This window comes from Colletes gigas, unplaced genomic scaffold, assembly GCF_013123115.1.
Source record: "Colletes gigas isolate AHSC1104 unplaced genomic scaffold, ASM1312311v1 Colletes_gigas_Sc00007, whole genome shotgun sequence".
NCBI classification, from domain to species: domain Eukaryota; kingdom Metazoa; phylum Arthropoda; class Insecta; order Hymenoptera; family Colletidae; genus Colletes; species Colletes gigas.
Genome location: NW_025106636.1, coordinates 5,293,277 through 5,310,567, shown reverse-complemented (window position 1 = coordinate 5,310,567; position 17,291 = coordinate 5,293,277). Strand labels below are relative to the sequence as shown.

The window sequence follows — 17,291 nt, the reverse complement described above, 5'->3', positions numbered from 1 at the left end:
GAAACATTCACTATGATTTATCGTTCCTCGATATTCTTATTAACCCTTGTGGAGTATTTGAATCGTTGAATATTCAAATAATAATACTCGAACAACGATCATTACAATATTCATATTTACGCAGGGCTTGCATCCAGATCATGCGATTGCATTCCAACGGAAAGTTACAGAAGCCTGACTATATCGACGTAATATTTCTGATCAACAAAATTCGCCGCGGTCGCAACCGGTGTCGTAACGCGTCGGAAATTTGGCGTCGTAAAACGCGAAAACGGCGGTGTACTGGTTCGTCCACCCCGCGCGGGATTCCCCCGTTCGCGTGTCGCGCGGCACACCGCTCGGAGTTAAGTATAAACGTCTCGTGACGGCCGAGCGATTCGAAAGTCGAATGGCCGTGCATGTGACGGGGGGCCCTCGTGGTCACTCACGTGCTATTCATAACCTGAACCCGAGGCGGCCCGTTCCGCACGCAGTTTTCACACGTATCGCGGGACCAGACGCGTCTCAGCGCCTTGCATTCCCACGTGCGTCGATCAAACGCGCGCGCCACCACGCGGCGGTACAACAATTTCCTCTAAAAACAGCAACGCCGACTGCAATTGCCATGAAAACCGACGATACACCATTCCCTCGTCACAAGTCGCTCGCTCGGGTGACAAGAACAGAGGGACGAGACTGAAACCTATTTCAACGAATATATGACACTAACAGAGATAGGATAATCATGTAAAGCGATGGAATTATCGTTTTTGAACAAGGAACGAAGGCGAACGATTAAATGCACACGCCACGAGCTCGACGGTAACGCGAACGCGTATTGTTGGCCGTCCTGTAGTTTAACCGTTGACCTCTCCTCTCATCCGACCAGTACCACCGCAAGAAAATGAAATCGTCAGGGTAAAAGTGGCGAGCAGTATGCACTAAATCTTCCTAGCATCGCGACAACGCGGCGAGACCGATGCGCAGCCCGTGCAGCGCACACGGTACGCACACATCTGCGCACAGCGACACACGTAGCGCGTGTAAAGCCGCGCTTTATTACCGGCGCGGCCCCCGAGCCGCTCGTTACGTAATACGCGGGAACGCCAGAAAGGTCTACGATCCACGACACGTGCAACGCCGATGCAGAAACGACGCTTCCACGCGATCCACGGAAAAATTCGCTTCCTGCTTTTTACCAACGGTAGCTTTTGCCCGCGGAATTCTTCCTTCCGATTGTCGACGTCATCCAAGACAGTGTTTCTCAAACCGTAGCGCGCCGCGAGGCGGATCTGTACGCTATGTATAGGGCGATTCGCGCGCCAGTGGACTCGAAAGAGAAACGTTAGCTTGGTTTTGGAGGACAGCTATCTGCTATAAGATATCTATAAGGTTCAACATCTGTTGTATTCCTCTTAATAGTACTTTAATAACCGTCGGAATGCTAGGTTAATGGCGTGGAAATACAATTTGACTATTCGTAGTCTTAGACTAAAAGCTTGCACGTTCGTGTAACTGAATCAGAATCAGGGAGTCTTCTTTTTGGGAAAAGCAAAGGTTATATATGCAGGGTTGGAAAAGAGGGAAAGGTGGGGAGACAGAGAGAGCTTCCAAAAATGAGTCAGTGGTCAAGGTTCAGGTGTAAGTCAAGATAAACGATGAAATCACTAAGGAAAGAAGTTTGAGATCTTTTGGAGTTTTGAACATGATGATACATACTGGTATACAACACATCTAATTTTTAAACACAGTGTACCCCCACACCTAGCTTTTCTAGTTCGATAGTAGGTCCTGGTACAATAATTTTGAAAGTATTTCCCGCGTACATGGAACGGTTAATCCCCGCCGCAAACGCCCATAGGCGTTCTCCGCACCGACGTTCATCGATCGAATAATCTACCTAAGCGTGTTTTCCTAATCTCACAGCATACTTTACCATGCAATTTAGTTAATTTTACACAATTTTATTATCTTCAAGTATACGTCTAATTGCACGCAAGTGCTTATTAACAACGATGAGTAAATATTTCAAACGAACGAACGCAACACGATTCAAAAACATTGTTTCTTTCGAAAATAATAATTTAGAATTATCGGTGAAATTCTCTTGGTTGGCGTCCCCCAATTGTTGTTTATTTTGGGGGATTCCAAGTATTTATCATGGTTTGATGCTTCATTTTAATTTGACTGTACGTTTATCGCGAATTGAATTTGTCTTGAAAATAATGTACAATAATACCGTTGCCTATTTCCTGTTTAGATCAGTTATCTGAAAGAATTAAACAGGAAGTAGGATCTGAATTACTTGATTCGCATCGTGTAACGTTTCCATTATTTTTTATGGAAGATTTAATGTTTGTTTCGTTTTCCAGACATCGGGGGTTCCCGTTGGAACCGGGCCACCCCAAAACGCGCGTTCGCCAGCGACCCGCCTTGACATTCACGGGCTTTTTCTGCGACACACACGTATTTGGGAGAAGGGGGGTCAAAGATCTTCGCGGAAAGAGGGTGGGAGCGTGTAAGGGAGGAGGGGATGGAGAACGAACAAATCAATAGGAGCAGCCGACGCGCCTCGATCGTCGTCGTGCTCGAACTTGGAAATGAATGCTACCATGAGAGCGAAGCGATGGGACCACGAATACCATAACGTGTCTGTTCGACCCCCGTACAGACGTCTTGAGGTATAATGGGAATGCTCCCCGGGGGCTGAATCGAAACTTTGGAGACAAGCATTATTGCTAAGTAAAAGTACGATAATATTGAACGGCGAACAGAACGAAGAGTGAAAGTCATTTAGAATGGACGGGTCAGAGACGGTCAATATTCTTATCTAGATAAAAGTTACGTCGAACAACAAACTTCCGTTGTATACAAGTTTCAATTGGAATTATGCAGCGAAACGTTTCGCGGCGAACAAGCGGAGATCCAAGCTTCCAACGAACTAATGGAAATATACGTTATTTCAAGTTGATTTTTTAATAAAAATATTAAATAACACTGTACAAATAGGCATGATGGTTTTCTTTGTATTGCAAAATACCGTGGAAACGGGTACACGGTCTTTGATCCGCGAACGCGAGTAGAATAGTAGAACGTGGTCTGAGCATTCAGTAGTGCGAGTCAATTACCGAGACTACTTAAGGGGTCCGACAAGAACCATAAGTTCAGAAAGGATTAAAAATTTTCACAGCTCTTCCGACTAAACTGTTTGTTTCTGTGAAGCTGATTTACAATAATTACAAGTTACTTGAATGATAATTATTTGATACCAAAGATCGCTCTGGAAAAGATGGCCTCCTAGTGGAAAGTATCTTTTTAAAGTTCGCGAATAAGTTTAGTACGAATATGGGTGCAAAAAAGTCTAAAAATATTGAGAGCATTTTCTGAAATTGGAACAGTCGGTCGGTCGAATGATCATAAAATAGTCATGAACTTAAGATGCGTGGCGCGTGCGGAGAGGTGCTAAGTATAACATTGACAAAACAGCAGGAACGTGGATGAATACGCGTGAACGCACGTGCGCTCGAAGTTGGGCCATATTGCTTGTTACGTAACCGGCCGAGCCTCGCTTCTCACCTCGATATCGATTCTCGAACAACCCAGCGCGCCGCGACGGCGACGTTGACGTAGCATTTTTCGAAAAAATTCGACCCGTTTGAATCGTACCCCATCCAATTGCATTTTTCAAACGAGATTTAACCATGATCGTGATCAATGCGTGTTCAAATAGAGATCGCAGAAAGAATTGGAATACATATTTCGAGCTGCGCCCGGTACAAAAATAAAAAATGGCGGATACTGATTCGAATATACCGCATGTACGAAGATACGAGAGGAAAATACAACCAACACTGGTTTCAAATACAAATTTTTACTGTATACAAGGTTGATTGGAGCTTTGTTAAAAAATTATTAACAATATTATTAATAAAGTTTGTCCACCTTCCTGAATTTTTTTCTCGAAAGTGAATAGGATTTCGAGGGTATTTCTATTGACCAAAAATGCTTGTAATCTACCCCTGAAACTAAAAATAATTTTTTTAGTACGATTTGAAACTTTTCATTTTCAAAGAAAAATTTGTCCACCTTCCTGAATTTTTTTCTCGAAACTGAGTAGGATTTCGAGGGTATGTCTGTTCACCAAAAATGATTGTAATTGACCCCTGCGGCCAAAAATATTTTTTCCAGAACGATTCGAAATTTTTTAATTTAATTGTTAATAACTTTTTAACGAAGCCTCGATCAACAAATTTGTATTCTTGATTTTCGTCTTATTTTGGCCTCTAGAATCTCCCATTAAAATTTTTTTTCAGATATGGCCTGAACACCCTGTATGTTTTTATCTCTACATTTACAGACTATGTATATTCTATTTTATTATTTAGTTTCTAAGACAATCTGATATAAAAAGGACGTATTGTTAAACAAATTTACATCAAGGTTTGAAAAGTAGTGGTATATATTGTGTAGTATATGTCTGCGAACTTTAGAGTATGATTCTCTGTTACTTTGATCGGTTAGGTTAGGTTAATGACAGGATACAGTTGTAACTCGTCCTTGCAGAGTAAACGTGTATTCGCGTCTACTTCTACACGCTGTACTTTATTTTATTATTGAACTACCATTGCATACGCGATTGTGTACTCATGGCACTTGGCGTCTTCTTTATTATGCGCCACCGTATACAGAATATTCAGCCACCCCTGGGAAAAACTTTAATGGAAGATTCTTGAGGCCAAAGTAAGACGAAAATCAAGAATATCAATTTTTTAACCGAGCCTTCGTTAAAAAGTTATAAAAAAATTGAATCAAAAAATCTCAAATCGTTCCGAAAAAATTATTTTTAGCTGCGTAGGTCAATGACATCCATTTTTGGTGAATAGACATACCCTCGAAATTCTACGCAATTTTGAGAAAAAAATTCTTAACGAAAATGCAATGTCTGACCCTGAAATTCCGATTCCCCTGCGAAAAAAAAAATTTCAAATCGTTCCGAAAAAATTATTTTTAGCTGCGTAGGTCAATGACAATCGTTTTTGGTGGATACACATACCCCTGAAATCCTACGCAATTTTGAGAAAAAAATTCTTTTCTGCAAATCTACGAAGCCTCGATCAACAAATTCGTATTCTTGATTTTCGTCTTATTTTGGCCTCCAGAATCGCTCATGTAAATATCTCCAGGGATGGCCGAACACCCTGTATATGAATGCATAATATTTATCGTGATCCAACAACTCTGTTAAAGCGAACGATTCAACTTCTCGTATGAATGCTCTTTCATGCGTCTGACTGCATACCGATTATATTTAGCATTGTGTTCCTCGTAACGCCACCCTCTATAGTACGGCATATTAATTGCAATCTAACAATTTTATTAAACCTCTGCTTCTGTTACGAGGATCCTGATTACATTTAATCTTCCAATCTATACAACGTATCAATCGTGACTTTGAAATTGGTAATCAATTCGTGAACGAACTTAACCTACAAACGTTCAAATTTTTATTCCATATATTAATTATAATCTAACAATTTTATTAAACCTCTGCTTCTGTTACGAGGATCCTGATTGCATTTAATCTTCCAATCTATACAACGTATCAATCGTGACTTTGAAATTGGTAATCAATTCGTGAACGAACTTAACCTACAAAACGCTCGAATTTTTATTCCATATACGACATATTAATTATAATCTAACAATTTTATTAAACCTCTGCTTCTGTTACGAGGATCCTGATTGCATTTAATCTTCCAATCTATACAACGTATCAATCGTGACTTTGAAATTGGTAATCAATTCGTGAACGAACTTAACCTACAAAACGCTCGAATTTTCATTCCGTACAACGCAAAAGGTTCCTCTCGCTTTCAACAATCAAAGCGTAGGTTACGAAGTAGAAAGCGGCTGTTAAAAAATATTTGTCTCGCGGAAGGAACGACGAATTATTCAAGCCCCGATGAATATTAAAGCAGCGTAAAAATATTGCGCAATGATACAACGGCGTAAACTTTCAAGAAAGTATTTTCACTGTCAGAGAAGCGCGTTACCCTCTGGTGAAAAAAATACAACGGGATTTCATTCTTCCGCCGTTTCGTATAAAACAAGAGACGAGAATGCTAGCCGCCATTTTTTTTCTCCAAGACTTTTCGAAAGATTTTTCGCGCTAGGGAAATTCGTCGCTGTTCGCGTGCGAGGACTGGTTACATTAACCTGCGCGCGTGAAAAAATCTGTTACGCAACTCCACCGGTAGATTGCAGTTTTAAAAATAAATATTAGCTACTCGAGAGCCCGGAGCCACAGAAAAATATATTCGTCGAGCGCCATTTTCACTCGCGGCGAACAGGAAAGACGCACGAAATTATAAAGACAAGAAAGAACTTTTCTTTGCCCAACTGCGTTTGTAACGAAACGTAGATCGCTAAAACCACGTCGCGTTCGAGTTTTTGAGATCATTCGAACGAAGAACCAAGTATCGAATAACTGCAACCGGACACGCAATACCTGACGGACCGCTGCACCGCCTGTGTTTATGTTTTCGTTTACGCTCGTGACCTACGTTGTTTACCCTCGGCGATTATAATAATTCGTTCGATAGAAACGAAAGTAAACGAAACTGTGTCTGTCTCGGTTATTACAACCTCGAGTTTCTTGTTAATCACCAATGCAAGAAAATGAGTCTAAATATAAACGCGTGCGAAATAAAAATCTCTGTGAAGCGTATAGTCCTCGGATTGATGTATTTACGAGTTAAAAATTATTTCAATGTACATGCTTGTCTCTGTCAATTTTTAACGCGTAGCTATAAATCGATAAACATATAATGATATTTAAAATGACGCAAGGTCAGATAGAAGAAGTAATTTTAAGACCTTTGTATCATTATGTATGAACAGCAACGAATAAGCCTATGTTGCGTGTTCGTTATCACTCTCATCTTCAAAAATGTATCTATCAAATGTTTCAATTACACTTCCATTACTCTCTGCTAATACTATCCAGGACGTTCGTGCACGTAATTCTGCCGGACTCGCGTCGACGAAACTTTTAGAATATTTTGTTCTTTTTTTTAACAGTAAAGTGTTTGATTCGAATTAAATTTTATCAATTGAATATTATTTTGGAATTTAAGCATCACGATTATCATCGATACGAGTAGTTTGATAGAAACGAGACCTTGTAGCTGCTTAGACCAAAGAACCCCCATAACATTCTCGCGCGTAGATAACACGTGGTAGCCCGATAAACGCTGATCCAAGTAACATAAATATGAGATGTCGGAAAAAATGCAAGATAAAGAGGGCAGACACTGTAAAAGCGTCTACGATAACACCGTGATACTCGATCGTTGTTAGAGCTAACCCGATGATTCTCAAGAATTTTTATCTAACGGGAGTGCTACTTTGAAAATGACTAAATTGAACCGTGAATTTATAAAGGTGGTATATTCTACTTTGGAACTTTAAAATAGTTTTTTTTTTTGAATTTCTTGATACAAAAATATTTTAGAATAATCGACTTAAGAACCGCTATTCTGACTTAACATTGGTCGCGCGCGTGTCCGTGTCATTCGATGTTGTCCGCGAATGCCAAACACGACATCGAAATAAAGAAATTCCACTACGGGCCAAGTGACAACAGTACAAATTAATCAGCGTCTAGCCTTTGTAATTCCGATCTCCGGTGAAATAATACGACGTATTCGTAAACACGTGTTGGCAGGGCCGTTTCTGGCGGGGGTGCAAAAGATGCCCCCGCACTTGGCTGCAAATCGTATATTATACAGGGTGTTGAGACAACCGTGGGAACAATTTCAATGGGAGATTCTAGAGGCCAAAATAAGACGAAAATCCAGAATATCAATTTCTCGATTGAGGCTTCGTTAAAAAACTATTAACACTTAAATTCGACAATTTCAAATCGTTCTGGAAAAATTATTTTTAGTTGAGAGGGTTAATTGCAATCATTTTTGGTGAATACACATACCTTCGAAATCCTATCCATTTTCGAGAAAAAAAATCGAGAAGGTACTGAATTTTTTGACGAAAAAAAAATTTGTTAAATCCTTCTAAAAAAATTATTTTTAGTTGAGGGGGTTAATTGCAATCATTTTTGGTCATTACACATACCCTCGAAATCCTACGCATTTTCGAGAAAAAAATTCCTTACCGAAAATCTAATTAGGTGCCTAAACGACGAAAAAGAAACATTTCAAATCATTCTGGAAAAATTATTTTCGGTTGCAGGGGTCAATTACAATCACTTTTGGTCGTTACACGTACCCCCGAAATCTTACGCACTTTCGAGAAAAAAATTCGAGAAGGTATGAGATTTTTCGACGGAAAAAAAAATTTCATATCGTGTTGGAAAAATTATTTTCGGTTGCGGGGATCAATTACAATCACTTTTGGTGAATAGACATACCCCCGAAATCTTGCGCATTTTCGAGAAAAAAATTCAGTACTGGTGGAACTTTAGAGGTTAATAACTTTTTAACGAAGCCTCAATCAACAAATTGGTATTCTTGATTTTTGTCTTATTTTGGCTTCTAGAATCCCCCATTAAAATTTTTCCCACGGGTAGCTGAATACCCTATATAGAAATATTTGATAGTGGAATCTTCAGATACTCTTGGTATTTGGAGATTTATAAAATATTAAAACGTTAAGGGATCCGAATAATAGTTCCAGGCCTAGTTCGAAACGACGCAACCCTGAGGCTAGGCAGGCTGTTCTATCTTTGGAGAGTTTGGCCTGCAAAGGTCACGTTCCGGGATACTGAAATTCGACTCGGTGAAAAGTATACTAACGCTACATAGTAACCGAAGTATCGCGAAGAATGTAAGACAGAGAAACAGAATTCAGTTCGATTAGTTTAGATATCAGATTCGTGGTTAAAAAAGATTTTATAATTGCAATTGTAACTATCTCTGTGCACACAAGTGTACATTTTGTTTGTATCGAAGTCGGCCATCGTGGAACTATTAGAAGCGTTGGTTTTATCTCAAAGATACTTCAAATTTTAAGTTTGTCAGAAATTGAAAGTCGAAATTTTTATAATGCTTTTTCCGTGGAGTCTTCGTTTCGAAATAATATATTTTGTAAAACATGATTCAGATGCTTAGAGAAATGCAAATCTGTTGGTAGCGGGTCAGGGGAACTGGAACGATGCGATAAAATTTCATATTCCAATAGTTTTTGTATCGCCGTACTTGATGCACAAGGTCTTGTGTTGCATTGCAAATACATAGATCGATTTCAATCTGTCTATGGAGGTTATTTTACGCACAAAATTTTTGATTTCTATGCAACAAAAAGCATAAAAATTAATCGTTATTAACTAATCTCAGATTGGATTGGTATTTTCTTTTATCCTTTCTATTTGTCTTCGCTCGATGCTTCGTTTCGCATTGTCTATAGTTATTATAATTAGAGTTATTATCGTTGAACATTCGAACGTAGCTCGCGCGGTATCCACTTATCCATTTTCATTGTCTAGCCAATCTTTTCAACGATCATTTGCGAAACTATCTTTTGCGCGATTTGATATGCACTATTTTCAGCACTTTTTTTCGAAAATTTCATTGTTCGTAATCTCCTTCAGCCTTGACTGTATTCGGTGACACGCTTTGAATTTTTAAAACAGGTGCAAAGATAGGAGAGTTTATTTTTGCATCAGAATTACATGTAAACTTAATTTCATCGAGTCCTATTCGTCTAAAAGGTTGATGATCGTGAAAAAATGTGATTATTATACTTATTGGTCAAAATTTTATATACAGGGTGGTCGATCATTCCTGCGAAAAATTTTAATGGGAGATTATAGAGGCCAAAATAAGACGAAAATCAAGAATATCAATTTCTCCATTGAGGCTTCGTTAAAAAGTTATTAACAATTAAATTCAAAACTTTCAAATCGTTCTGGAAAAATTATTTTCGGCCGTGGGGGTCAATTACAATCATTTTTGGTGAATAGACCTACCCCCGAAATACTACCCACTACCGAGATAAAAATTCGAGAAGGTGTGAAATTTTTCGACGAAATTTAACAATTTTAAATCGTTCTGAAAAAATTATTTTTAGTTGCAGGGGTCGATTACAATTATTTTTGGTGAATAGACATACCCCCGAAATCCTACACACTAACGAGAAAAAAATTCGAGAAGGTGTGAAATTTTTCAACGGAAAAAAAAATTTCGAATCGTTCTGAAAAAATTATTTTTAGTTGCAGGGGTCGATTACAACTACTTTTGGTGAATAGACATACCCCCGAAATCCTACACACTATCGAGAAAAAAATTCGAGAAGGTGAACAAACTTTTCGGCGAAAAAAAAAAATTCCCCATGCAAACTATTACTCTCAGAGACATTAAGTTTTGGTGTTTAATCAATAATTTTACAGTGAACTTGTACAACAACATTAACGAATAAAGAATTTACAAAAATACGATGATTAAATTCAGATTCGGGTTAAAATGGACCCAGAGTCCGCCATTCGAGGTTCGAATATCGAGGATAGTGGCGAAATATTTAAATTGTACATGTATTTTGTCATCAGGTGATCGGGTCACGCATACGAATGAACCGTCGCGTAGACTGATCTATAAGATCTATGATTTTTAGATCTACGATAATCTGCATGTGTACAGGTTGTTTCTTCTATCGTGACAAACGTGAATCATAATGCGTAATATTCTGATTCACCTTTGCTTATTAACGTTTCGTAATAACATTTTTTTTTTAATACTATAAACCTTCTTATATATCAATTTGTAAAAAAAGGAGTTAATTGTAATCTCTTCGTTACAATTACGATTACAACGATGTAAATGCAATTGTCGAGCAATCACATTCGACAGTTACAATTGTAATTGCAGCCAGAACCAATTAACGACGACAATGTAATCTTTAATCGCAATTAAATTAATTGATTATGCAATCAATAACAAATGTAGTTGGTTATGGCCAACTCGGGTATAAACATGTATAAATACATGTTGTGTACACGCGTTTACAAATACATCGACTTATTTGCGTCTTGGATTACCGCAGCGGTTCTCAAACTTTTCAATTCGAACTTTATTAACTATATATACATATTTATTAACGTGTGCTGATGGAACACGTGCGCAGGGAATCCGTGTAACGTGAAATACACGTGTATTTTTCAAGCTATATTATTATTGTATATGTATATCCGTAAATATAGTCCCTCGAAGTACTCGGGGGGGTTCAGGACGCCGACGTACCCGCGTAATTTTGGGACTCCCCTCCCTCTTCGTCCCTCTCTTCAAATCTCTGTTAACCGGAAACGATAATACAAGGGTTAAGGAAACAAAGCACATACTTATACATGTATTATTTACACCTTACGAAAGTACACTGTAACTTTGGTCTAACACGTCTCTTCTTGCGTTTCATTAAAAATATTTTTCTAAGGCACCGATTCATCTTCCACACTTTGCTTTAACTTCGATGCACGTATCACTGGGGGGGGGGCGGTCTATATCGTAAAGACCGCGAAAAAACCGCGTACTTCGAGGGACAACCGTAATTCGTAATCGCCTCTTCTCATTTTCTCGTTACCCGATCGTCTCGACAAACATTACGATAACATCTGTTCCAAAACACGGGCACATTAAATTAGACGGATACCCGTGTATTCGACTATCGGAATAGAGGTTAGGAATGTCCGTGTGTTCCAAATCGCATGGATTCAAATGGGGGAATCACATGGATAGCCAATCTGTTTCAGTGAAATGGACAAAATGTGCAGATTTTCCGCTCGAGTTTAAACTGGATATGTCACGGTGCCGTGCATAGATGGAAGCAGCGTATATTGCAAGGGGTCATCGACGACGATGATACACCTTCGACGACCGTAAGAGAGAGACAGAGAGAGCGAGAGGGGAGACTTTCTATGAGAATCAGCTTGACGGTACGTAAGGTCGCGTGTAGAGCTCTTGCTCTAGCTAGACAAGCACGTTGCAACGAAGGAGGAAAGTCATGGAGGGTGCATGGATCGATGGTCGGCTGGGAAACAGCTCGGTCCCGGACAGAACGGTCAATTTCGTTTGTAATATCACGCGTTCTATCACCGGACGAAACGACCACTGCGTAAGCACGTTCATCTGCGCCACAATAGTCCCCGTGCCCTTGTTTATCGTGACGGGAACGCAGTTTTTTTTTTCCCCCCGCTGTATCTCGATCGTCGAACACTTCACAGGATACGCGAAACAACCGGGATCGACGAAAAGTGTTTCTCAAACGTTTGTCCGTCGACGAAAAGACACTCGCGTCACGCGGTGTTGAGGGGCAGATAGAGTCCCCGCACGCTCGATAACAAGCAGACGAAAAAAATGGCAATTTTTAGTTGCGTTCCAACGATGACACGTTTACGGACGTGTATCGTGGGAAGAGCACTTATTTCTGGCAACAGATCAATGGAGTAGTCGAAACGTGCGACCGTGGGGATGTACGCACGAGAGCTGGAGAAAATGCCCCTAGGATGGGAATTCCGATTCGCCGACTAGAATTTTTCGTACAGGTTACTTCACTATCGATTCCGTATAAACTAACGATTGACCATCGCGTTAAACGCAATTTACGGACGGGGTAGAACGATTTTTCTCGCATCGTGAACATCGCTTCGGTGGCATTCTTTACAGCTCGTTTGCGGTACTTGGAGGGTCCCGAAAGCATGCCCGGGAAACGACGATCGCATGTTCGGTAACGAATTCGATTGACAATCAAACACTCACTACCAATGCTGAGAGTTCTCCATCGGGTTTTCCGCTTAGAACCCTTCTTGCCCATCTCTCGTGAAGACCGAGCTGGTCCTCCTCCCTTCTGTCTCTCGTCTTCCCAGCGATCTCGGCCGACTTTCTAGGACGAAAGCTCCACCGAAATCATGTCGATCGCGACAGTTCTCGCCACTACCTTCGCGGTAGCATCTTATCGACTGTTCTCCGACGTATGCGTCTCCGTGATCTTCCAGAGAGAAAAAGCTTTGGAACGAAACTCCCGACGAACAAGGCCTGCCCGTAGCAGAAGACAACTCGAATACGTAATCCACGCCGCACGAATAGCGACCGCACACTGCTGTCCCCACCTCACCCCTCCCTTACGGTCCCCACCCTGCGCCGACTGCTCCCCTACCTAACGCCTCTGTCATCTTCGACGCGTGTCGTGGCACGTCGGTTTCTCGTCGTGTTTTTCCAACACGAAACCGATTGCCCGCGAAAAACGCGTGTCCATGGATCGTTTATGCCAAACCGTACAACGTGATCACGCAAATATTGTATGTCATGCGAGCCTATGGTCGTATATTCGGCTCGAAATTTTTCTACGCTGCACGAACGTTTCGAACGGCGGCTGCCAGGCGCGTGCGTGGACACGTAGCGATTACCGCGCCGCGATTGGCTGTTGCCATGGCGACCGATGTAAACTATCGCATGCCATTTTATCCGGCTCCGGTCGAACAAGGTACGAGAACGATATTTCCGTCAAAATAGAAATCTTAGAGCGGTTTTTTCGAAATCGCACTCGTTCCGACGATCGTACAAACTTTTCGCGTGAACATCGCCGCCGCAGAAACATATTATCTCGTGTTTGAAGTCGTCACCCTACAAGTTTTCCTCATTCACGGTCTGTATTTGTAGGTTAGATAAACAGAGTACGTTTAAAACGGTTAAAGATGATGAAAATTTTGTCGCTACACGACTTCGAGTCTCCCTCGCTAGACGAAACAGCCGTTGTTGGCCTTATAGGACATGCCGTGCATTATTGTGAATACGATGCTATGCAAAGCGAGTTGAAACCTTTTGCCAAGTACATACGTCAGTATCCTGAGGTCTCGATCGCACCGGATAGTCTTACTACTCGCGAAACAGCGTGTACCGTTTGCGCTGGCGACTTGTTTCTACCGGTACATGATAGTATCTTTAAGAAAATTGCTAGCGTATGGAGGGAAAAGGGCTTGGTCGAAGCTATCTACCTTGCTGCGTCCACAGATCCTGGAGAAATTACAAAGACTATACATTGGATAGCTACAAGGTTCTGATAATGACGTTAAGCTAATCTAAATGCTTGTAGAAGATTATTACATTTTTTATTTCAGACTTAAATGGATGTTAGATTTAATGGACAAGGGAATCTATCAAAGAGAGATTTTGCCTACCAGTGGATCGGGATCGGTCGCAGATGTAGTTCAAACCAGGGACTGGAACACGTCGCTCGTAAGGAATCCATGCAATCAACACGATAAGCTTTTACGGGATGTATAGTGCACGTCTAAATATTACTTTATAGATCAGATGTCTTTCTTGGCATCCAAATTGCGCGCGATTAGCGGTAGTTACAAGGGACGATCGTATACGTATCTTTTCTCAAGGAGTACCAGTGGTACCGATACTGAGACACAGTGCTCAAAAATCAGTCTGTTGCATTAGCTGGAGGCCCTATGCTGGCAGGGAATTGGCAGTGGCGTGTCACGCGGGTGTCCTAATTTGGACGATAGAATTGGGTGCAGCTAGTAACTCCCTTAGTCATGCGGTATTGCTAAAGCGGAGAAATCATGTACCCGTTACAAGCGTTACGTGGCATCCACAGGGTGACTTGCTGGTATCTTGTTCACCGGCAGATACGAATATGATTATATGGGATACTTCTAAGAGGGAAGGTGTTCCGCTCAGACGAGTAGGAAGTGGTGGATTGTGTTTCACACGTTGGTCCCCCTGTGGATCTCAACTGTTTGCTGCCACGTGTAGAAATGTATTCAGGTATACCGACTTCCGTATGTATTTCTTTACTTTATGCGATACTTCGTTCACCGGTATACAAATCGTTGCGTACAGAGTTTGGAATACCGGGGTAGCGACGTTATGGCACGCAGATAAATGGACAATGCCTAATGGCCGCGTCGCGGCTGCGTGTTTCGGCCCCAATTTGACTCTATTGTTTGCATCGACCGAAGAGTCTGCGACGGTCTTCTCCCTACCGTTGCAAGAAAATATTTTCGATGTCAAAAAAATATCGATCGACGATCTAAAGCTTGCCGTACCCTTGATAGATCTGACACAGGTGTGCAATGATATTTCTGTTGGCGGAAGAATAGTTGCAATGGAGTGGGATCCGACAGGAAGATATCTCGCTATACTTTTCCAGGTATGATCTCTCTTACTTTCGATTCAACGACGTCTAAAGTCTTGAATAAAAAATTCTAACGATATATTTCGTACTCGTTTAGGACAGTCCCTGTATCGCATTATTTGAAACGAAAATAGGAACGATGTCGCGGGTAGTCGACGTCAAACCAGGTTGCCTGATCAAAGGATTCCCCGGAGAAGTTCCTAATTGTATGAATTTCTATCAAAAGCGCGACGAGCGCTCGCCTGTATGTTTAACAATCGCTTGGAGCAGTAGCCGTGTACAACACTTCCCTATCGTCGAGAAAGAATTAGTTCGTCCTTACTGCGCTCGTATTCGATAAGAAACGAGACACATAATTTAAATACTATGGTTAAGATAAAACTTCCATATTTACGTTTTGATACATTGTTTAATATTTGTATATATCTGTATATCAGCTGCACTCACGAGAGTCTAAATATTTTTATTACGATTAATAATAAAATAATGAATCGTACGGTGTCCTGGAGTCTTACGTCGCATTTCGTCAGAGTATTACATAACAATCTCGTAATCTGTTCCCTGATTAATTTACAGATCGTTGGTCCCTTGTTAGACTCTTCGATGCTCTAGCTTTCTAACGTATGGGATATACAACGCGACGGCTCGGGTTCGGTACCTAATTATACGAAGTCACATGCAGAGCGCACGTCTTTCTATTTTTACGTCGCTTGACCGAATGCTGAACGCCGACACGTACGTGCGTGATGCGTCCCGCACTATTTCCAATACGCTCTGTCTACTATACTCACACCGTCGCAACTCCAAACACAAATTAACCGCTCCATCGTTCTAGAAACCCCTCGTCCTAAATATATAATTCTCAAACATAGTTCATCATTTTCGGCTGACACTTGACTCACGATTTTCAGAGGAACGAATGCCACAGAAGCATGCAAGAAAATGACGAGTTTAGCCCAACAATTTAAATAAGATCCCTGGAGCATCGATCCTTGTCAATCTTCCGTGGTCTTCCTTGCTCTGACCAGCGTCGAATGACACCGATTGGCCAGTCGATAGTCCAATCGTCCAATCGCGGCCAGAGTTTGATAATTATTCATTATTCGTGGTATTATATTTATTCGGCTAATAATACGAATAGTTATTTGCTTTCGTTAATTTTGTAGCCCTAACGTATTCCCGTATCTCTGCAGAAACACGCTCGCAATCGGTTACATAGTAGTACAGTGTAACCACTGCGTGTTTACTTTTCGATTATGTTTTTTTATATCGTCAGTTTGCACAGATATACGCGAAGTCGTTCCGTGTTACGATAGCGGCGGATGTAAATACAACTTAGATAGAGAGATCGTACCGGGGCTCCGAGTATGAAAACATAGATTTCAATAGTTCAACTAATTTTTAAAACATTCACGTATATATATAATTGCAAATGAAAACTCTGATTCAACGTTCGAGCTAATGTTATTCCTGATTCGTATCAGTTCCCTGAATGCTCGTGGCGCTACCTCCGTAGTTTAGTTTCGTCCTTTTCTTAACCTATTTCTACCAAAGGAGTCGAAAGACACCTTTTAAAATTTCAACTTATTTTCTACGGTTATTTGTATCCACATAGAAAAGGTGTGAAAAGACACCTTTTGGTCGAAATAGGTATGCATAAAAGCACGATGGAAATAGTGTTAAATTGCAAAACTTACTTTCCCCGCGCACCGATTAAACGTTCGTTAAGATACCTATCCGTTCCCCTCCATTCTCTCTTTCTGTTATTGCATCCGTATGGGGTGTACGATCGAAATCCTTTTTCCAGTATATTTATTTTAATGGCAGTCGTACACATGCGGTGACTATGGTACGAACGGAGTTGACAGGTGCCTGGACAAAAAAGCGTGGCCGAGAGCGGGCATAGTATGTATAATGTAAGCATAGAGGGCTGGCAGGCCACATGTGCCACTCTATCACTTATCTACCCGTAATATGACGTATAACCCGACCATAAGATGCAACTGTGGGCGCATGTGTGTGCGTGCGTGCAGGAGTCAAGATGCACGCGCGTCTGTATACAAGGGGTGAGTAGGAGGACGCATGGAAGATGCTTCTGTGTGCGCCCGCTTGGAAGAAACTGGGAGCAACAGCTTGTAAGATAACGCTGTCGCGAGAAT

General features: G+C 41.0%; 3 protein-coding genes across 3 annotated transcripts in view; 2 read left to right on the top strand and 1 right to left on the bottom strand.

Moving 5' to 3' along the window:
* LOC122396525 overlaps window positions 1–2,462 on the top strand; it is a 43,712-nt gene extending 41,250 nt beyond the window's left edge. Inside the window, exon 4 of the mRNA XM_043395035.1 lies at window positions 2,352–2,462. Within this exon, the coding sequence (XP_043250970.1) occupies window positions 2,352–2,416 (65 nt within the window). The 3' untranslated portion in view covers window positions 2,417–2,462. The remainder of the gene's footprint in view (window positions 1–2,351) is intronic.
* LOC122396523 overlaps window positions 1–13,069 on the bottom strand; it is a 51,087-nt gene extending 38,018 nt beyond the window's left edge. Inside the window, exon 1 of the mRNA XM_043395034.1 lies at window positions 12,744–13,069. Within this exon, the coding sequence (XP_043250969.1) occupies window positions 12,744–12,798 (55 nt within the window). The 5' untranslated portion in view covers window positions 12,799–13,069. The remainder of the gene's footprint in view (window positions 1–12,743) is intronic.
* Window positions 13,070–13,554: 485 nt separating this feature from the next.
* LOC122396309 (aladin-like) lies at window positions 13,555–15,633 on the top strand. Its single transcript, XM_043394586.1, has 5 exons — window positions 13,555–14,037; window positions 14,102–14,219; window positions 14,293–14,762; window positions 14,838–15,147; window positions 15,230–15,633. Exons 1-5 carry the CDS (start codon window positions 13,679–13,681, stop codon window positions 15,470–15,472), a joined length of 1,500 nt encoding a protein of 499 aa, XP_043250521.1. The 5' UTR covers window positions 13,555–13,678; the 3' UTR covers window positions 15,473–15,633.
* The last annotated feature ends 1,658 nt before the right edge of the window (window positions 15,634–17,291 follow it).

What these genes read in the sequence shown, in the direction of transcription:
- LOC122396309 (XM_043394586.1), top strand. Translation starts at nt 13,679, where the DNA reads ATGATGAAAATTTTGTCGCTACACGACTTCGAGTCTCCCTCGCTAGAC. An exon ending in ATACATTGGATAGCTACAAG is followed by an intron (nt 14,038 to 14,101) that starts GTTCTGATAATG and finishes TTTTTATTTCAG; the next exon opens with ACTTAAATGGATGTTAGATT. An exon ending in ATCTCGCTATACTTTTCCAG is followed by an intron (nt 15,148 to 15,229) that starts GTATGATCTCTC and finishes GTACTCGTTTAG; the next exon opens with GACAGTCCCTGTATCGCATT.